Source organism: Lonchura striata, chromosome 2 (assembly GCF_050655825.1).
Source record: "Lonchura striata isolate lonStrDom1 chromosome 2, ASM5065582v1, whole genome shotgun sequence".
Classification (NCBI taxonomy): Eukaryota; Metazoa; Chordata; class Aves; order Passeriformes; family Estrildidae; genus Lonchura; species Lonchura striata.
In genome coordinates, this window is record NC_140704.1 from 10,957,010 (window position 1) to 10,979,699 (window position 22,690).

Here is a 22,690-nt window from a genome sequence, read left to right on the forward strand (position 1 = left end):
CAGAAATCTCTCATTTTCTTTCTGACTGAACTGAGAATATCCATACTGGGCCTCCCAGTACAGGGGAGAAATGGACACACTGGACTGAATCTGACAAAGAGCCATGATCAAGAGACTGGAGCATCTCTCATAGGAGGAGAGGCTGCAAGAGATGGATTGTCCAGCCTGGAGAAGAGAAGGCTCAGTGGAATATCATTAATGTGCAGAAATACCTGATGGGAGGGAATGAAGGGCCTGAATCTTCTTGGTAGTTCCCAGAGATAGGACAAGAGGCAATGGGCACAAATTCAAACCTTAAATTCAATCTGACTGCAAGGAGGCTGCACAGAGAAGTTGTGGAGTTTCCATCTGTTGTCATACTCAAAACCAAAAGTGGACATGAGCCTGGACAACTGCTGTACCTGGTCCTGCTTGGGCAGGGATTGAACTAGATGATCTCCAGAGATTCCTTCCAACCTCAGCTGTTCTGAGATCCCATTTATCAAAACCTTTTACAACCCACTTCCTACTTACAGCAAATTCCATAATTAGTGTAATTAGTGATCATATTTCCTTTTTTTTTTTTTTTTTTTTTAAATTGAATCTTCCAATAGCAATCAGGGAGAAAGCTAAAATTAATAAAACAACCACAGGCTGCATCACCAAGATGCAAAGTGCTTCATTTAGACTTATTCTAAGCTCTGTGCCTAGGTTTCCTATTGACAATATCCCTTTAAATTAAAAAAAGCAAAACTAGCTGGTGCCACAGCCAGTTACTTTTTTTTGTCACCCCCTCTTTAGGCTACTCACAGATATCTGCATTGACATTAAAAAGCCATTATAAGCAATTTAAAGTCTGAATTGATCCTGACACCTACATTCAGGTCTTCCTCATATGTCCTTTCAATAGTTCTCAATTCTAACTGAGAACAAACATCACCCTATAATCAGAGGAGATAATTATGCTTTATTGATTAGCCCCTCAAGGTTTGAGTGGAAACCAGGCAGCTTTCTAAGGACAGCCATCAGTGTGTGTTTTAAGCTACACTATCTCAGCATTCTCTTGTACAAGGATTCCCTAAGTGTAGTTTTTTAACATGGAACCTGTACCAAACAAAAATTTTCCACTAGCTTCAGTGAAAGCCAGCATGTCAATGCAGATTTATAAATGGTGACTTTATGTACCTCCCACAGCTGTTTCCCTGTGCTACTGCTATGGGCTCACCCTGGCAGGCAGCTCAGTCACACACAGCTACTTCCTTCCTCTCTCCCTCCCAGTTGGATATGGAAGAGAATCAGAAGGGTAAAAGTGAAAAAATTCATGGCTTGAGTTGAAGAGAGTTTATTTGCTCTACTATTAATGCCTTAACTCTTGAGTTTCCCCCCTTCCTCCTTCTTCCTCAGGCTGCTATTGCTGAGTATGATGTTACACAGTGTGGGATACTCCTTTGGTCAGTTGGGGTCAGCTGTCCTGGCTGTGTCCCCTTCCAATTTCTTGTGCACCCCAGCATTTTTGCTGGTAGGCTGTGGTGAGAAGCAGAGAAGCCTTATGCTGTGTAAGTCCTGCCCAGCCACAGGTAAGACATTGGTGTTTTATCAACAGTTTTGTTCACAAATTCAACACACAGCACCATAAAAGCTGCTATGAAGAAAATTAAGCCTATCCCAGCCCAAAGCAGATGCCCACACAGTTTCCTCCTAACACTGGCTCATTCATCTCATGATACATTCCTCATAACTCCATGCATCATGATATAACCTCATAACCCCCACAGATGCATTGTGGACTTCCACCTTTCCCTAACAAAGTGCAACCCCCTTAACAGCTGCCAAATGCAACAAATACTCCTGTTTAATCCAGTGTCAACATTGATTGGCTTCAATTTTGTTAAATAAGGATTTTAACACCTGCCCCATCTATCCTGTAGCAAATGTACCACAGCAGATTCATCAACAGACATCTGACTAAGGATATTTCCAGTTTACAGCTGAACCTCCAATCAACCATTTCTCAACCTTTCTGCTTCTTGCTAATAAAGCCTGTCAGCAATCAAAACTAGATATGTTAGAAGAAAAAGGATAATATAACCATTCTATGTCTGGGTTTATCTTACTGTCTGAGAAAAGGAGAAATAGCTTTGTTACGATTACTGACAATCTTTTGAACTGGCAACACACTGCATTGAGAAAGAGTGAAATTGTTCATAGCTGTTAGTACAATACATTTAAACTCTGATGATCACTTTTGGGTTACCTACACAGGTACAAATAAAAGAAGCACTGTTTTTTACTTTGCTTGCTCCCTTAGCCCCACCAAGCAAACACTGAGATGACTGCCCTCATATTTTTACTTTCAGGATTTGTCCCAGACAAATGGGCTCGGCCTCTCCATCCACAAGAACCCATCACCTTCTGTGATTCTTCAGGCTCAACTTAAATAATATCTCAAAAAAAAAAAGAGAGTGCACAGGCCCCCTGCACTAAGAAGAGAAGAAATAAGACAAAATGGAGACACAATAATGTCTTGCTATGTCTTGCCACCATGCTATCTGTCTTGCTGCTGCCTTGGGGGTGACTGCCTTGCCTTCTGTGCAGGACAAGTTTGGGTTGCTCCTGCCCCTTCAGAGTCCTTTTAAAACTGTATAGATGAATGAATGCCTTGAGATAGCTACCTTATGCTATCAAATATAGTTTAACAGTCTCAAGGACTACTAAGAGCAGCAGAAAGCTGATCACAAAAATCTAATTCGAAAAGCAGACTGAAAACATGCACAGAAATCTCTTTTGCAGAATATTCATTTCACATGAATGGCTGCTATCATGAAGGGAGATAAAAGGATGGGCAAACTTCTCTGATTGCTTCATTGGCCCTCCTAGATTCGTCACTGCAGTCACTGCAAAAAATGTATGGAAAAATGTGCAAAAATATTTAACTGATAGCTCCATACCCTAAACAAACCACAGACTTCCCATGTACTTCATTAAACTCACATAAAGAAGCCTAACTTTGGACTTGCACAGCAAATAGTCCCTCTGCAGTTGTTTTTAGTTGTTTAGTGTTTAGTTCTGTTTAGTTGTTCTTGAAATACAAGATGAAAGAAAAGAGAACATTTTGTTGTACCTGGAATTATCCCACTAACTAAATGTATGAAAAAGCTGTGATATACAGGGCACATTTTTCCCAGTGATAAAATAAGAATGACCTCTGTGACTTCATTTAGGTTCCACCTATCCTGAGTTATGAGCCACTCCTCACTTATAAGGTATATCCCATATCTCACTCAAACCCTCAGTGGACCACAAAACTCCCTTCCAGAAAAAATTATGCTTCCCTCAGTCTGTGGAGGATTACCCATGTCAGGCAAAGTTATATTATTGTTTTTAGTGCTGCTACGAATTACTTGCAGGATGTTTCAGCTCATTACCTCAAGTTTTCATCAGCTATTTTCTGAGCGTGGTAACCTTTGTGATGCAGGTACTGTATATATCTACAGTATTGATTCTGCTTCTCCTGCTACATTACATGCAATACATGTAAACAGAAAAGTGTTTCACCGGCAGCTGGTAAGGTGCAAAATGGTAGGTGATCTTGCAGCTACAAAACACAGATAAAACCTTGAAGTAATCAGCTGAACTGTCATGGAACTAATTCCATGATATAGTGGAAGCAATTATTTGCACTTATGTGTCTTATTGGAAAATACAATCAGTGCTAAACCAATCCTGTTAGTGTTGTCAAGGACACATTTAGCTCCAAATGCTCCCCTTTTAATCAGTAACTGGTTATTAATTAATTTGGTAGTGATCATGTTGCTTTTCATACATGTGTATTATTATTGCACTTGATATTGTGCCTCTGCACTGATCGCTGTTAATTTGCAGCAAGTGCAATCGTGTTAATGTGCTCTAATGCCAGCTATTATCACAAGGATGGGGCAGCTGACATTTAACCTCAAATCACACTGAATTGTTCTCACAGCTGCCTCCTTGCAGCTCCAGCCTGCTGCTGCCTGGGTGAGGTGTGCTGGGCGAGAGGAGATCGCTCCTGATAAAGAAAGTGTCAGAAATTGGAACCAGCAATGGGGCAGTCAGGGCTAGGGAGGGAAATAAGGCTGAAAGCTTTGGGAGACACCAGTGAGCTGTGCCCTGGCGGGGCAGAGCTGCCTGGCACCAGCAGGAGCGAGGCAGCTCCAAGGCAGAGGAGCAGGTAACATGCAGCAAGTCCAGGGAGTCTGACAGCTCTTGCTTGTCAGCTGTGCTTCAGGGACAGATGTAGTCCCTCTTTGGTCACAGCTCTGCAAAATCATCAGCTTTAATGGCAGGGGTGAGGCTGCCCGTGGAGAGCAATGAATCTGTTCACAGCTAATACAGAAGAAATCCTTTGTCCTACTAGTATTAGTGATGCTTACTTATGCTTACTAAATAATGCATTTTTTTCCAGATTTTTCTTCCAGTCTGAAAGCTTTAAGCAGGACCTAATACCAACTGAGTCAAGAGAGAAACAAATACTAGTAGAAACCAGAATTTATCTGAATTGCATTTAATAGAGGCCAGAAGCAGCAAGCTAAGGATATTCAGCTGAAGCAGTTCAGTCAGAGATAGCTCAACTTTTTAGTGTGCTTATTTAAATAGAGAGGACTGAACTGGAGATTAGCTATTTATCAGCTGCATGATGGAATGAGAAACAGCTGCAACATATTTCAGTGTAAGTTTTATTTGCTATAAATCCACAGGTTCAAATTCTGCTCTGGTTTATGCCTATGGGAATATGGAATAAAGGTATTATCTGCCCACATTGTTTTGTGGCTTCATGCTTATGTATTTCAGAGAAAATTTAGTTTATGCTGGTTCAGTTATTCCCCATAATCTCTCAACCACAAAAAAGACTTAATATTTGTTATGGTAACAGGTATATGTGCAAGAAAATAAGCTCCAGAATACAGTACATGGCATAGGTAGCAAAACACAGTTCAAATTACTGTTAAAGGATTTCCCTATGCACGCCTCCAGACTCCTCCAGACATGCTGAGATAATTGCCAGAGTAAATGTTGAAAGTTTAGGCTATGCCCAAACCATCAGAGGGCCATGAACTATATGATCATCAGGAATTTGCTGCAGCAATGAAGGGGCATCTTTGAAGTCATGCACAGAATGGATGGAGATCTCTTTGTGTCAACAACTTACACTCCTGTTCTGGTAATGTCCATATAAATCCATACAGGAAAAAGTCCTGATTGGATTTATTTGAGCACGGAAGGAAGAACATGCAATGCCACAAAAGGCAGCAAAATATGACAGTGTTTTAATGTGTTGTCACTCCTTGTGGGGAATAGCAAAACCCTTGGGCTGGGTTGCAAGCTCAGTAATCCATAGGATCCATAGGAATCAATGTATCAATGTGCCATGGATTTTTTTTTTTTTTTTTTTTTTTTTTGGTAAGAGCTGTTAATTGCCTTTAGCATCTCTGAAGGTGTTTTCCAGACTGGTGAACCTCAAAGGAAATTCCTCTTTTCTCCATGTGATTGTGTTATGAGCTGCTATAAACATTATTATGGGACACTCTATTCATGCTGCTTTCCAAGTTGCGCCTGCTAACTTTTGGCTCAGACAACAGTTTTAACAGCTATGTGATATGTTTCTTTTTTTTGGTGCAAATTTCTGATACTCAGGCACAAAAACTTCAGCGTGTCTCTGATTTGTGTGCTGTAGAGTGCATCAATCAGCACATCTGCCCCTTATTGCTGCCATTACCATGAGCCTTCAAGAAACTTGACTGCTGTCTTACCAATCACTGCTCCCTGCTTTTTTCTAGCTTTCTTTTTTTTTTTTTTTGTCTGCTCCGTGTTGATGGCCACTGGCTTGGTTTGCAGAAGGTTTCTGTGTAGCTGGGCCAGGATTAAACAAGCATTTCTGTTCTTCTCTTGGACCCTCTTTCTCTGCAAATACCAGGACAGCCAAGGCCTAGCAGTATCTTTGTGATGCTGTTCTGAGCTGTTCTCTCTAGGATGGGTATACAAGGGTCATTAGGCACTGGGAGTTAGAATTACTTGTGTGTATTTCAAGGAGAGTAGAAGAAAAGAGGGGTCTCATTCAGGAGTAATGAGTTTGTTCTCCAATATCCCTGTGAGGATTATTCCTTAAAAGTACAGGGCAAAGTTGATTTGGATAAGAACTAATTATCAAACAAGAAATTAAGGCAGTGTAGCTTTCTCCACCCTCCTCACCAGACTTTGGGGACTCACATTATTCCTTGTGTTTAACCTATTAAAGCAATGACCCACATAAGAGGGAAAGGAGTTGATTATAATTATTTCTGTGAGCATTAGTGCCCAGTTCATAGAAGATGGCCTAAAAATAGGGACTCGATAAGAGCATTCAACAAGAACAGAAAACTTAGAAATCATGGGATGCTTAGATTATTTTTCTGAACAAACCAAACTGCATTAATTTAGTTAATTGACTATGTTTGCTCAGAGAATGTACTCTTTACACCTTTAGTTTTTAAAGATGAACTGGATAAAGAGAGCAAGAAGAGACAGCACAAAAGGAATTGCAAATTAGCATGGGCTCATTTGGATGACATCTCAGTGTAACACTGATTTTAAGGTACCATTGTGTGAATTCAGGTCTGATTATGGGGCTGGTGTCTGCAGCAGACATGATGACAAGTAGGTTAAGAGCAGTCATGCTTAGGTATTTTCATGTCAAATGTCTACCTCGGTTCAGAAGACAAATAGGAAATAACTGCTTGCTTGGAAGTAGACTCAGACTTGTCAATTAGAAAACTAGAAAGGCTGGAAAAGGAACATGAATTTGTCTAAACAAAATAAAATTGCAGTATTAAAGGTAGAGGAAAAATGTTGAATGGATGCTTTAATATTTTATGTGTCTTAGAATACCGTCTAAGAAGTTGATGGATATCACGAGACATAGACAATGTTGATTACTGTCACTGAATAAAATGTGATGAATGGAGATGGATAATTTACCTACTTTTCCAGTAGTTACATGTATTTATCTCCCCTTTCTATTTCTCAGAAATTTGTAAAAATATTTTATCTTAACAAAAATTCACATCATGCATCATGTATGTGCAAAAATAAAAAAACCAACACCCTTGCTCTAAAATTAAAAATCCAAACTCACTTGTAAGATGTTCAATTAATAGAGCACTATATGGACAACAAAGGATTTTACTATCTCAAAGAACTTCAACCACTTCTCTCTGGTTGTATAAACGTCTAAACACATGAATCACATTTTACATCCAATATAACAAGTCCAAAGTCTGTTCTGTCCATTATTTCTCAGCAGTCTTAAGATTAAGCCCTAAATACTTTCCCCTTACTGAATTTTATGACCTGCATACTATTTTGTGTGTGTGTTTGTGTGTGTGTATGTACACAATTGTTTCACATTGCACTGTATGGGCATTTTAGCTGAGAAAAAGGGCAGAGAGAAATGTTGGTTTTCTCCATGACTACTACACACATTCACTATTTAAAGGCTAACACTTGAGAGAAAAATAAAATGGACAAAGATGTTCCCCTTTCAGTGGGAGGGAGTGGTCCCTCTGCTACATGTGGCACTGGGATTTTCAGCAGCATCACTGGGAGGCTTTGAGCCACTGCCCTGCATAAGCATTTTGTGTTGTTAGTTTTCCCCTCACATGATGATGGATCTGCCTGCCACAGGGCTGGCACAAGGACCACAAGAGGGAGGCAGTCATCATAAAATAAATGCTAGGAGCTTGCCTCTGGTACTCTACATGGAAGGAAAATTCTGCTTGAATAATTAAGGCTTCCTAGATGTGAATACAGATAAAAATAGTTAAAGAACGTGGTTTTGGCATGACTTTAACACTCCAGCTCAAACAGAAAAGGCTTTTCATGGAAGTCAACCAAAGAAAAATTCACTCTGGGCGCTTGTATTACAGCTCCATTTAGCGGAGCAGAACGATCATGGCTGTATTTAGTAGGTAATAATGAAGCATCATAAACAAAGTCAGGATGCAAGTCCAAGATTAAGTGGCAGCTTTAACAAGGTCCAGCTTGCCGGGAGCTTTTTGAAGTGTCCCTAGCTCACTTACAAAGCCAGAAAACAACAGAAGCAACTCTGACAGCTGTGAGAGAGTCTGGTTTAGAAGAAGGTTTTATGTCTGGATGACACCAGACTGGGACTCAGCTTTCATGTACTAACTAGGTCTGCTGGTTGCTGGAGCCCTAATCAAACTGTCTCATCCTAATGAGTTGCACAAATAATAATTCTTCAAAAATCAGATCCACAGCATCAGCTTCATGGATAGACAAGGCTGGTTTATTGAGGTAAATAGCACAAGTCAGCAGAATCCATGCTAGGTTTTCTAGCCATGTTTAATATGCAATCTAGAATCTGAAGGGGAGAAATCCAATGCTGTTTATGTGGATGCATGGATGGTATGAAGTATTTTCAGCAACTAAAGAGCTAAAGGAGCACCCAGCAGTCAAGTTAGATGGTTAAATCTCATTTACCCTACTCTGAATGCACGGTAATCACCATGGTCCCTTACAGTTTTTATAAGGGAAAATTAGAAACTTTTGATTTTCCTTTCTTTTCAGAGGAAGAAGAGGTTTGGATTGCTTAAAAGCTTAAATTACATAGAAAAATAGCTTTCAGCCTTATAGATTTTTTTCCTCAAAGATATTACAATTATTTTTTCACTTCTGTAAATTAAGATTGGCCATTCATTAACTAATTACCATGATTATTGCATTTCTTCTAAGTATTATTAATTAGGTAAGCGGTACATTTAGAATGTAACGTCTCATTTAGGAAAGTTTTGTTTAGCATACCTAATGCTCTGAAAGCCCTGAGCATGCTGTACATCACATAGGACTTAAAAATGAGTGCAGGGGAATCTTTTGGGGATTGGAGTTATCTGTGGCTGGGAGTTACACAGAACAGCAACTCAGGAGCAAAAGAGAGAGGAAGGGAGTGTGGAGATGGATATAGCAACTTCTTTCTGCAGCAGAGAACTGCAGGATTATTTGGGCTCAGCTGATGCAAAGTTATGTGTTGTTTTGCAGTGATGATTGCTTTTCATGTGCAAACCCCTTAATGTGTCTACATATATGTGCTGATGCTGTGAGTGCAAGCAACCAGAGTCCTTCCTAGCCTGTTAATTTATTTCCTGTAATTCCATGTAGGTAGCCATCCTGCATCTCCCTTTGATCTTGCATGGATTATATACATTAAACCAAAGTAATTTCTTCATCTGTGACTCAAGCTGTAATCTCTCTGGTGCAATAAATATCTTTTATATTGCTCTTGTATGAAGGGTGAGGAGGTGGTCCTTGTTACTCAGCTGTGACCCTAAAAGTGACTACAATCCAATTAGAAGCCAAGATAATAACAGTATCCAGTAAACTAATGCTGTGCCTCTAAATTGTTTCTTTTGCCATTGTTTTGCTTAAGAAAATCTAATCCTATAAATTTCTTGATTGCCTGTAGCTCTGATTATAAAAGCAGCTTTCCCCACCTACAGAGCAAGAAATAGATGTCTGAAAATCAAATGTTATTTGCATTGCAGAGGCATCTCTTTGGTCCCCACCATTTCTCTTTCTAGCATTCTCCTGTCAGGAGTGACACGCACATCCCTATTAGCTGCTTCTCTTTGTGCAGGAAAAGACAGAGAAGCTTATAAAACTATGTAGCTGCTCAGTTAACCAGACAAAGCATTTCACAGAAACCTGTTGGAACAGCTTCTCAAAGCTCCATGTGCTGCTGCTCTTCACACTGGAGTCAAATATATCACTGCCAACCTCAGTCCTGGCTTAACTGTGACCCCGGTGAGAGGCCATAGTTGTCACGAAGTTGGTGAATGAGGATAGTGAGAGAAATAAAGTTAAGGAGACAGAAACAACTGATACTGCATGGAAATGAACCAGCTTTGCAACGCAGGGCAACAGGTTTCTGAAGCAGGGTGGGTGAGAAGCATGGGGAACATGGTGGTTGTTCTTCCCATGATGATGCCACCTTCTCGTAAAGATGGCATTGAAGCTAACTATCAGTAATCTTTGATTTGCTCAAAGTAAAGAATCACTGCAATGTGGGATTGAGGTTGCTTTAGCCTGCAGATTAAGCTTTTGGCAAATAGGGGATTTAACTGGATCCAAAAGGTTAGCTGTATTTGGCAAAGAGAGAAACCCTACTTCTTTTTGATGATACACACACAAAACACAATGAGGTTTTGTTAAAATAAATAGACAGCCACTGCTCTGGAGGCTCTGGATGTGAACAAGCAACAGGAGTGTTAAGCCATTTCAAAGCAGAGTGAATGCGATTTTCACACCTATTCTTTTCTAATTTAGGTTCATTTGAAATCCAGGCACCCCTCTTTTACTAATTTGTTACGGTAGTATTAATTAATGGTATTGCTCTACAGCAATAAGAATGAAATTTAGACTAAGACAGGTTGGAAGGACTACAGGATTAGAAAAAGAATTGCAAGTTGGTCAGAAGCAGCTGGGGGCCACCTTGGTCTTTTGAACTGAACATACTGCACTTGGAAAGCCTGGGAGTGTGTGGATGCATTTCTACCAGTGCAGACTCATTAGGACTGGTTAGGGTAGTGCTCTCTGGTGCTGCCTCCTGTATTGGAATGTAAGAAAATGAGTTTCCAAAGTGGGAAGAAACAATTGTCAGACTTCCATGAAAGCTTATAATTGAAGAAATCGCATTTTATTTGGTGGACAATGTGAGTTCAGACCAACTCTGCCAGGAAACAAGGAGTAATATTTAGTGACTTATACAAGGTACAGTGAAGAGTTGTAATTTCCATTCTCCTGATTCACTTTATCTCTGCCATGAGTTTAGCAGATCTCCAGGCTCCTAACTTAGCATCTCCAATCAACATTGTGTGCCCAGTCTCTGACCATGAATAGTATTTATCTTGCACTTCGGTGCCTAGCACAGATCAAACATCTGGTTGAGGGAGAACTGGCAGATTGATGGGCAAATCTTGTGACCACTTCAGGTGGTTCTTGGGTTATCTCAGCTATTTTCTCTTCATCCTATACATAGGCAAGTGCACACATCTCCCAGTCACTATTGTACCCGTAAGAGACTCACAGAAATGGATTGATGCACTGCTGATGGCAGTAAAGAAGGCATGATCTTGATTATTTTGGTTTTATATTATGAGATTAAATGTTTTTTCCTGGTGTAAATTGTAATATGCCTTTGTTTACCTTTTTATAATTTTGCAGTTAGCCTAAACACATTGTGCAGCAATCACAGGAAAGAAAATCAGAGTCACAGCAATGTGCTTTTAAGAAAACACTGGTATTGTAAAGTGCTCAGAATTTCATGGTGTGTTTTCAGTAAGTATTTTCATGGTGAAAGGCAGCTGCAGAAGGAAGCTGGATGGCAGAAGACCCACGGAGTTTATCTATTTCTGGCTTTACTATTCTTGTATTCTTGTAGCCCTTTGTTTCACCTGAATACAGGTGGACAATACAGAATCAAAGAGTCACAGGTTGGAAATTAAGGTTGGAAATGATTTCCAAGATCCTCAAGTGTCATCCTGTTCTTTTGAGAGTTTTAAAGTTCTTCTAGAAGTTTCTTATGCCTTCTGATGTTTACATATTTCTACTGAATATTCTCACACTGTTCATATAAACAATGATTGTTTTCCATTCTTTGTGAGTGGAGAGAATTGATGGACTGTTGGTTTGACCAGTGTGGTTGGAGAGGTGGTAGTTTCACTCTCCAATCCACTGTCACTTTTGCTATTGTATATATTACGGAGTCAGAAAATAAAATCTCTCTTTGGGTTCTTTTCTTTTCCCCCCTTGCATGTAGCGTCCGTGTGTGAGTTATTTCATGTCGTAGTGTGACACTCGAGTCCAACCTTTGACTGGCCATCACCACACCAACTAGACAACATCATCAAATGCCACGTGCAATTGTTTCTTGAACACTTCCAGGGTTGGTGACTTCACCACCTCACTCAGCAATCCATTCCAGGGCTTAACCACCCTGTCAGGGAAGGAATTCTTCCTGATGTTCAACTGGAACCACCCTGGCACAGCTTGAGACCATGTCCTCTTTTCCTGTCACTGGCTGCTTGGGAGAAGAGATCAACACCCACTTGGCTACAGCCTCCTTTAGGTAGTTCCTCTTGTGCCTCTTTTGGCATTCACTGAATCTCCTTTAGTCAGTAGAACAGTGTCTGTCTGTCCGAGGGCACACCCGAGGCCCAGGCTGAGGGACACCAGGTTCCCTGGGAGCCCTGATGAGCAAGGCAGAAATGTCAATGGTTTGGATGCCCAATTCATAAGGACATCTGATTTTTTTTTAAACTTTCTTGGATGCTGTGAAATCCAAAATTTCAGGACAACTGGACTACAGGTTATATGACTTTTGACTATTTCCTGTTTCCAGTCAGGCTGTAACCACGAAAAGCCCAGTTGTGGCCTCCTAATGCCACTGAAAACAGCAAGGCAAACAGGTGCAGAGATATGCAAAATTGGAATACTCTTTGTAAAGGAAAAACACAGAGAAAAAAAGAGTCCTGGATTCTACAAAGTACTAAAAATATGCTGAAACTCCTACAGCTGATCTTGTTTGTCTGTTCTCACTACCAATGAGTTAGCTGTTTGATATTCTAACAAATACAATAAAGCACATAAAAAGAGCGAATGTTTACATAGAACAATAGTTTCTCCTTATTCTGTGAAGAAATTAATCCTTCTTAATATTTCAAATTCTACTCCTAAGCTATTTGAGTTTCAGGGTGCTCTCCTGCTTTTGAACACTTAGGGACATAAACCAAGACTACTAAATAGGAATAGTTTTGAAAACTTGGCTTGAAGCATGTCTTTGAAAATGTGGTTCCCACAAGATCAGGGGAACAAGAAGGAGCTAAAACAGCACTTGGAGCAGCTGGCTCTGACCACAGCTATTGAGAGCTAAACTCTCCCCAGTATGGTTACACCACTTAAACTGAGCAAAGACCAGATGGACTGACTGAGGCAGTGAGCAAAGGCAGTCACTTGATGAGGTACTGCATAACACAGTGAGAACAGGAAAAGATGCTTCTGGATTCAATGCTTAAGCTGAAGTCAGTGGAAATATGTCTGTTGGTTTCTGTGGAATTTGAATTATGATTTAGTGAGTAACACTAAACCTGAGTAACGCTCAGGTTTTGTGTCACAGCTGCTCTATCTGTTGAAGAGAGCAGTTTGTAAGGAGGTTAGCAGAAATCAGTGTTAAGGCTTATCTCTCAATTAATGTGCAGAATGCTGGCATTAAAAGTAATCTTTTAGTTGGACAATACATAACCACTCAAGAAATACTGATGGAAAAAGTTCAGTGACACCTTTTCACTGACATTTATACTTCCAGAACAGTGAAGAGAAGAAGATAAGGAGGGCAGCAGTCTACAGAAAGGAGAAAAGGCCATAAAAAAGGGAACATTCACTGGAGAATATGTCACTTAATGAACAGTTGGAGACTGAAGTAAAATGAGATATTCAGGCAGAAGGTGAGTGTAAAGCCAAGAAACTAGGGAATATTTCAGAGAGCTCAAGAACTGAGGCAATGATCCTTGTGGCGTAGTTTCAGAACATGACAAGCCAGAGGTCAATAAATACATAGTATTTACCTGTTGACACACCCAGCAAAGTTCACTGGGGGCAGCAAAGCAACCACCAGAAGGGGATTACTTACGACCAGAATTCATTTGGGTAGGAAACACTAGAGGTATCTAATTTAAAACTGTGTGTACTTTGAAGGAGTGCTGGAAAGGTGAAATTGCTGTGTTAGCTAAGGTTTCCAAAATGCCTGCAAAGCACTCTGTTAGAAGATCACTATTATTATTGAACTATGTTATTATCCCACTGGTTCATGGAGTTTGCAATCTGGAATTAAAAGAAAAGTGGAGGATTATGGTGTATTTTAGAATTTCTCACATTTAACAGGTTTTCTTTTTGGAAACATAGGAAGGAAACTTCTGGGTGACCAACTATAATTCCTGGGTCCTGCAGGCAGTCATGTTACCTTGAGGATTAATCTCCTATCAAACTCCTTGAACATATAATGACCACCTTTACTAATGTTAATGAGAATTGCTACTCATAATTTGCATTTACATACTAGTTAAGGATCTTGAAGTGTACTTTTATATAATATGCTCATTTTTATTACAGGCATATTGAATTTAAATGACTTGCCTAGGGTCTCACAGCAAGCCAACAGCAGAATGACTCTTAGTGCTCCTAGTGCTTTGCATTAAATCCTGGACATTAACAGCTCCCTTCACAAAGGGAGCTTTATAGCTGTAGATCACCTCCTGATGCTGATGAATCAAACCTTTTCTGATAGCACAAACAAATCCATAAATTACTTGAACTCATGTAATGCTTCCCAGTGTCTGCAAATCCTGACTTCCCGGGAACTTAGAAAATTGACACAAGTCTGAGTAATGCTTAGATGGCCTTTGGTGTATGACCAACTCCAAAATATTCATGTGCTAAGTATGCAACTCAGATCTATATTTTCTATATTAATACAGCAGTAACCTCTACATTTGTTCCAAGAAAGCTTCAAAACTTTCAGTATACCTTGTGCTGTCGGAGGCATATGTGAAAACAAAAAACAAAACAAAAACACCCAAGCCCTGAAGTCAAACCAACTAAACAAAAAAATAATCCCCAATAGTAGGACTATAAGAAACAAAATTTCTTAACTTTTTCACTGGTTGAATTTCTCTGATACAGGCACATTCCTTATCACTGATGTCTCCTCTGAATAGCATGGTCCTCATCAAAAATTAACTCTAAAAGGAGGAGATGGAGCATGCCTTTATATATGGGCTCCTCTCTGTTAAGAAGGATGCAGTACCACAGAATTGTCTGAGTTTTCTGCCTGTGTCAATATTATTGTTGTCTCTAGCAAAGTGAAATGTTGGTATTTCCCCTTATATTTTGCCCTTTCCTCTATGCTTCCCATGGAATGAGCTTCAAATTGTACCCAATGATTTTGGGATACTATTTCCAAGCTTTTGCCTGTGGCTCTTTCTATGGGAAAAGAGTTGTTTTGTGGCACAACACTTGGTGTAACATGAGAGGAACCATTGAGTAGACCAACAACAGCTACAGCAATACCGATCCCACTCATCGAAAGAGTTCCTCCAACGCGGTGGCAGCTACCCAGGAGCTCTCACCTGTGGCAAATGGTGACATTTACTCCTGCTGGGAATGTGGCTGGGCAGACGAATGTTAAAGAGAGCCTGCAAGGCCGCCTGCGCCGCTTGCCCCTTGGCCAGCTTCTTGCTACGTCCTGAGCCTTCAAACGTTCTCCCGTCCACCCGCACGGCCATCACAAAGCTCTTGATGTGCTGCTTCTCCACCGTCTCCGAGAGGCAGACGTAGCGCAGGCCGGAGCGCAGCTCATTGAGCAGCACCACCGGGTTCTGCTCGCTCTCCGCCTTGGCCATCCGGTGCTTGCCCGGCTTGGCGTGGCCCATCAGGTCCAGCGTGTGGCAGAGCAAGCGCCCGTGTCGGTAGGCGGTGGAGAGCAGCTCGTTATTGACGGGGTTGTAGACTGAGAAGTCCTCGCTGTGTGTGGATGGCTCGAACTCCTTGAACAGAGTGTCTGGGAAGTCTGCCTGATCGGAAGTGAAGTCCGTGGATGGGCTGATGCAGTTTCCCATGGCGAAGTGGGCTTGGCAGGCGTTGGGGAACTGAACGAATGACTTCAGAGCTAACTCTGCGGCGCGCATTTTGGCTTTCTTCTTTGTGGGGCCTGTGCCTTCAAATGTAAGTCCGTTTACTTCCACAGCAACAGCAAAGACTGGAGCATGCACTGGACCTGTCTGGGACACCATTTTATATTGTAATCCTGGTTTGAGTTCGTGTAGCTGAACCAGAGCGTTCTTTGGCGTCACTGACCATGAAACTTTCTTCCAGATAAGCTGAAGTTTGCAGAAATGGCCATTATTACCTTCCTCCAAGGGTCTTTTCCTCTTACTGCTAATTGTTCCCCCTCTTGCCCTGTCGGTGGATGCTATTGGATGATCCTCCAGGTTGCCAATGTTTCGATTTTCCTTTACTTCTGCACTGCTGGTACCTGTCAGTAAAGAAAGGAAAGAACTCGCATTACAATTGTCATCATCGTAGCTGACATTATGCCTAGGGCTGTCAGAATAGCCAAGAAAGAAAAAAAGAGAAATAGTTGCTAAGCCTTTTTTAGGAGTCTTCCTTAAATATCTGTGTAATGGTTGGTTTATTATTTCTAGCACAGTTTTTTCACATGTTCTGAATGTTTACTTGTCCCTAAAGGTCTGCTTCTATTAGTCATTAGCCTTCTGTTTTAAGAAAAGATTACATCATTCAAAGATGAAGCATAATGGATGCCATGTGACTTAAATGAACTGCTTGATAATTGCTAGTAAAATTTAAATAGTTTGGAAAATTTCCTCACGATGACAATTGTTCTATAATCCATATGGGTGAATGCTTATGAACACATTTTAGAAATCAGAAATTATTCAGAAACAGAAAAATGGGTCAAAGCATTGAATAATCTATTTACAATGCATACACTGACTGTCTGCTCACACCATAGCCTCTTGCATTGTCAGCCTAATGAATCCAGACTGGGAAATGATCTGACAGACCTTCATAGCATTTGAAACAATTATTTGGTCTGGACTCAAATCCCAGTTTAGTAAGTGAGTGTCTTTCTGTCAAACTCAATTGCAGATACTCTTAGTTTCTGCATCAGCAACAACTAATATTGCAAAAGTTGTAGATAAGTCCCAATGAGACCAGGAGAAGCCAGAACATCATGATGGGAGCAATTACTGATGTAAAGGATGATCCATGTCAAAGAAAAGTAACAGCAGAGGGAGAGTTGTCACTGTTGAGGCAGGACGGGAACAAAAGAACTCCAGTTCAGAAGGCTAGGTGAATTCCAACTACTCTTTATTTCAAATACATCACTCTTTTATAGAGAGCATCATGCAGACTAATTTCATTGGTCTTAAAGTAGAAACATTTAACACCATTGGTGTGCAGTGAATGATGCACGGTGGCAGAACATATCTTATAAACAATGTGAACAACAAGAGAGATAGAGATTTATTTACATAACTTTGCAACTCTTTCCCAGGCTCTAGCCTGGTTAGAAACTTCCCTTTCTCTCTGACAGAACTGAGAATACCCATAGAGAGTGACTGCCAGGAGTGCCAGGAAGGGAATAAAATGACAGTGGGGAGCTAGAGAGGGAGGAGCACTCTGTTGTTGAACCAATGAACCTGCTCTGGAGCACACCTGTGCAAAGTGCTGCAAGGCAGTGAGTGCTCTGTGCCACAGCAGAGGCATGGCTGAGAATGGAGACTCATCCCACTGATGTCCTGATTCAGACACAAGATGTGCTGCTGGCTAAATAACCATCCTATAAAATTAATGTAATTTCTGATGAGTTTGTTTAAATGTCTTGCATCTCTGACATATCCTCCAGTCATCCTGTGCATTCCTTGGGACAGAGACAAATAAAAGAAGTAAATGTGGGTGTAACCAACCTACAAGGCAATCCATCCCAGGGGTGAAGCATCTGATCCCTTTCCAAGCACAGCGCTGTGCAGCTCCCTGCTTTACTCCAAACAAACTGGGCATGGAGCCTTTCCCAGGTCTGGTTTGTTATTGTCAGACGTGATCATGCCACCTGCACAGGCTGTGTCAGTCTCATGCACAGAGAAGGTCCCTGTGGTCCTTAGGGGACAGAGAGTGGTCCTCCCACATTCTGTAGGGGGAAGGCCATGTTTGGTTTTCTCTCTGCTCTGATAATTTAAGTTGGTAAGGATGTAAGGGGTGAGCTTCTGGCTAAGCTTTGAGAAACTCCTGCTGGAGTGCTGTGTCTGTGCTGCACCCCAGTGTTAGGCTGGGCCAATAGATGCACAGGAGCCTGCAGAGATTATGGGAAACCAACCATCATGAGTAAAAACTTCCTTTATATTCTGAAATGTTACACTTGTATTTAATATCAAAACTTTTTCCCATCAGACCACTAAGTCTGCACTCATGCAAGTTGTTCCACAGAAAGAGGGTCACTGCTTAGACAGGAGTAATATTCATGGCATAAATGCCATGTGTGGGGCCCATTTGCAGAACTGAGTCTTAGGCTCCCTCTCCTGAAAACCCTGCAGCACACACTGAGCTTCCAGCCTGGGTCTGTGTCTCACCAGAGTTATCACCAGAGCTCTCTTCTGCAGTGCTTTGCTGAGGCAGAACGTGAACTGACAAATTAAGGTTTTACTGACTAGTTAATTTTTACTTTCTGAAGCTAAGGGGACAGAATGAAGACAGGTGAGGAAGGAAAGAAAAGACCTACATAATAGTAAATGTCTGGAAATAAGACATTTAAATATCACAATAACTAAGGCACAAGGATAATGTTCTGTTTTCTCATTGAGTTCACAACTGTCTTTATAGAAACTCTGCTCTGAAGGGAAAGGAAATATCAGCTTTAACTTCCTCTATCCAGCTTGACAGTGTCTCTGGTCATTTTCCATCATGACCTTTTCTCAAGTTTTCATCCCACTCAGAAGATATCTCTTTAGTTGTGTATATTTTTTAATGTAAAGGCAAAATATTTTGACACAGACATATTTTTTTTTAGCCAGAAAAAGGTTTGGTTCTGTATTTCACACCTCCTCTCCCATCTTAACCTAACAGGTTTTTACAGAGCCAATTATGGTATATAATGGTACTGTAGTCAAGAAGCATGAAAAGAAAGATAGCTCCTGCTTCACACAATATTCAGTTTGAAAAGAATTTGTATTGATTATGCACCACTGAATAGGAAAACTCAAGAAGTTATTTGTGTTTATCATTCATATTGTCTTATTCCATCTGGTTTTTCTTTTGTGGTCAGAGAACTACGCACTTGTGAACATGAATGTGTGACCTTAACATCCTACCTGAACCACCCTCAATAAAACAATGGTTCACTAAAACCATAAAATAAACATTACTTATTTGTCTTAAATTGTGTCTATAAAATTGTCTAGTCCATGTTTTGACCGACAGAGTTTGCCTTGATGGAGTGAAAAAAATTGCAGATGTGCAAGTGTAAAACTTCCAGAGATCAAGCACAAAGGATGTGTGGACAAAGTTGGGCACACATGGTGGTGACATGCCTGTATTTATGGTGTGTTTTGGCCTCATCACAGTGAAGAAAGTATCCTTACAGTGCAAGTATCCTTACAGCCAACAAGATTTTAGAGTACCTGGTCCTGAAACACCAGGAAACAGCTCAGTTCTGCCCAGATCTCAGTAGGATCTGCAGCAGCCACGAGTCATCATGGCCTGTAAAGCAGAGGCAGCCTAAACTCAGTGAGTGCCTCAGAAAGTCTGTGATGGACTTGTGTGATCCCTGGCAGCTGCCACGAAATGTGAAATTACTTTATACTTTCAGGTATCTTTGAAATAGGAAGTCTTTGAAATGTGTCTTTTATGAGACCTCTGTGTAGCAGACATAAGATTACCTCTCTAATGGTGGCACATGTACTTCTATTGTGAAAATCAGACAAAGCAGGCAAATGACACCAAACTACACAAGATAAATACTGTAAGCAGCTGTAATAGAACAATCACAAGCAATTTTAGAAATGAAGAGCGCTAAAAGGAACGGGGTAAGTCAGAGGATACACACAGGGAAAATGCAAAACTCGGGATCATTTTCAGTCTTGTTATTTCTCATAATGTCTTTGTTCTTGATTCTCCTAAATATATTCTTTACATTTGGGGGAAAAAAAAAAGATAATATATTATGGCTCTCCCATGATGAAAGGTTGGAGAATAATAACATTGAAAGGGGATGGAGTTAAAAAAAAAAAAAAAAAAAGGAAAGAAAATACAGTTTTTTGGCAATAGTTTCTAATTTATTTAGTAAGATTTCTAAAAAAGTCCTGCAGCTTTGCACTGTAATATCTCCCCAGGTAATTTGATTAATTGATTTTTGCAGTTTCACAGGCAACAGGAGACACTGCGATCTTGTATTTGCTTCAGTAATTGAATGGGAGAAAGGAAAGCAGTTAGTGAAATATATTTATTTATGCACTATTCTTCAATATTCCGACTGCTCTTTCATGTTTTTCTCCTTTTGGTCATTATGCACAGTAGAGTTAACCTAGAGAGTTTGCATCATCAAGAGCATTTCAGAACTATAATGCATCACTAATAATGACACTGGCTATGTCTCTGGGTCTTAAGGGCTCTGCAGAACTAACCATCCGGTACTCCACGCTACATTTGAAGAGATAATATTGTTCCTGTTGAAGGTTATTCTGCTGCCAAGACAACTTCTAGGGAGGATGGGAAAGGAGAGATGGTAGGTGGCATCTTCATTTTCACTGGCATCTCTACTATTGAATTACAATGGACACTACTTTATTGAAAAGCTGTGATATTAAAAGAAAGAATTTGCAATATCTCTATTATAGCCAACTCCCAATTCAACTGATAGCTCTGAGACAGGCAATTACTGTCTTTAGAAATGTTTAGTAAACATGGATTGCTTATGTCGAGTACATTTTTGCTGTTCATCTGTGTCACATTGACTACAGATGTTAGGAGGATTGACTTCCGTAATTATTGGAATACTTGAAAGTGAAAAATCTTTAATCAGGAGCAGTAGGTATGAACCCAGGAGCCAGAGCCACGGTACCTCAGTCCAAGGCCAGCTCTGATGTCAAATGCAATGGAGGGCAGTCTCCTCTTACAAGCAAGATGGCATTTTCATACACAACCAAGATTCCACAACCAAGAGTTGGGAATGCTTCAGCAGGGATTTTTTAGGTTGATATCCTTGCCTTTGGAATGATAAACTTAAAGCTAACAACAGAAATCACTCTTTTCTCTCTTACATGAAAACACACTTATGTGTTTTTAAATCTTCATGTAAAAAGTCTAGGTAAACCATGATTTCTCTGTTGCTGTTGAACACTCCCTGGCAGCTCACAGGGTTCGGGTGGTTAAAACCAGTGGCATTAGATTTTGTTGGTGTGCAACACCACACTTCAGAGAGAAGCATTACCAGTGAAAAAAGTACAGGACTTTGCTTAAAGGGAAGATGAAAAGTTTTTGAAAGGTGACTGCCATTGTCTTTAGCTGTTCCAGAATGAACATACTCTACTTTACCCACCTAATTATCTGAAATAACTCTGAAATCCATGTCTAATACAGATCTTACCTGTCGCCCTGTTATTTTAAAAGTTTTAAGGTTCTTTTAAAAGTTTTCTATGTTTAAAATATATTTACATATTTCTAGTGGAGTTGTCATGCACTGTTCATGTAAATAATGATGGTCAGAAATATAACTTCCTCTTTTCCTTCTCTTGCATCTTGAGTGAGTGTGTGAGTTATTTCATGTCATCGTGCAACACTTACCAATAAGGGAAATTATTCAAATTATCTAATGAACTGACTTAGATTGATACTCAAATTCTGATGCTCTCTGCCCAAGTTAGCAAAGAATGGCATGTAGCAGAAAATGTGGGCAGCCTGTGGCAGAGACAGACCTAAGGACATGCCTTCCCAAATCAGAGCCAGAGCATTTTAGGCCCTGGAAAAATCCAAATGGTAGCAATAGACACAGTTTTCAAAACAAAAATACAGTAATAGTTTCGATGATGGATTGCTCCTGAAATGGGATAGTAATTTTTTATTTAGAGAGAGAGTTGTCTGTCTCACAGTGTGAGGCTGTATCCCTGCAGAAACAAAAGCTCTGGGTCCTCATGCTGTCTGAAGAGGAATTTGACCAACATGCTCATAACTGAACATGCTTCAATACATAGAATCTGATTCTGGAATATGTCCTTCAAGACTGCTGCAGTGGTTGAAATCTGTGTTGGGGACCATCAGCTCCCTCTGCAGAAACTGGGGAGGTGTGTGCTGCCCTGAGCCTGTGCCTGCATCAGCACTCCATAATGAGATCCCCAGGAATCATGTGCTCCTGCTAGAGGCACAACCTGGATTCAAAAGTATCTGTGGCTGGTGATAATCTGCCTTGATCCCATGGCAAAGTGGGGATGGCACACTTAAAGATCAGGGACAGGCATAGGCTTGTAACATCATGAAAGGCAGCCAGGTTTAAGCAGTGAACAGGGAATGATTATTCACTGTTTCATGCAATCCCAGCACTAGAGACAGCAGGCTTGAATCAATAAAGGGTGCACTTTTTGACAACACTCTACATCACTCCTTGTTCCTGGCTGCTGTTGAGATCAGAAGAATCAGTGGGCTCTGGAGAGGACTAGACAGTTCTGTAGATGCCCAAGAAATATGATGATTCATGTGCAAGCTCCAGCAGAGTAACTTTTTGCTAGGGGCTAGAGGGATATACCAAGGGGAGGATCCCCATTTAAATGTCTTTTTTTTTTTTTTTCAAAGCACCATTAACAAATGTTGAAGACCATGTACAGAGCTAGGCTTCCTATTTCTAATCCTCTGTGTTATTTCTTACATTCTTAGCTACAACTGCCTTCTGGGGTTGAATAGGGTGGTCCCTTCCTTGCATGTTCAAAATTAGACCTTCATCAGAGACAGATGATTACTCAAAATTCCATTGCAAAGGTGCATAGTGCCTTTGATAGTTTTTCAAGTATTAGTTCATTGATCATAAACCACAAAAATCATGTCTGTATGCTAATAATCACCTGCTGAA

At 40.5% G+C, this 22,690-nt stretch overlaps 1 protein-coding gene across 2 annotated transcripts in view; it reads right to left on the minus strand.

Annotated features, from left to right (window-relative positions):
• ADARB2 (adenosine deaminase RNA specific B2 (inactive)) overlaps nucleotides 1–22,690 on the minus strand; it is a 305,010-nt gene that overhangs the window by 83,323 nt on the left and 198,997 nt on the right. For both annotated transcript variants that reach the window (XM_021528821.4, XM_085563656.1), the window contains exon 3: nucleotides 15,186–16,090. In XM_021528821.4, the coding sequence (XP_021384496.2) occupies nucleotides 15,186–16,090 (905 nt within the window). The remainder of the gene's footprint in view (nucleotides 1–15,185; nucleotides 16,091–22,690) is intronic.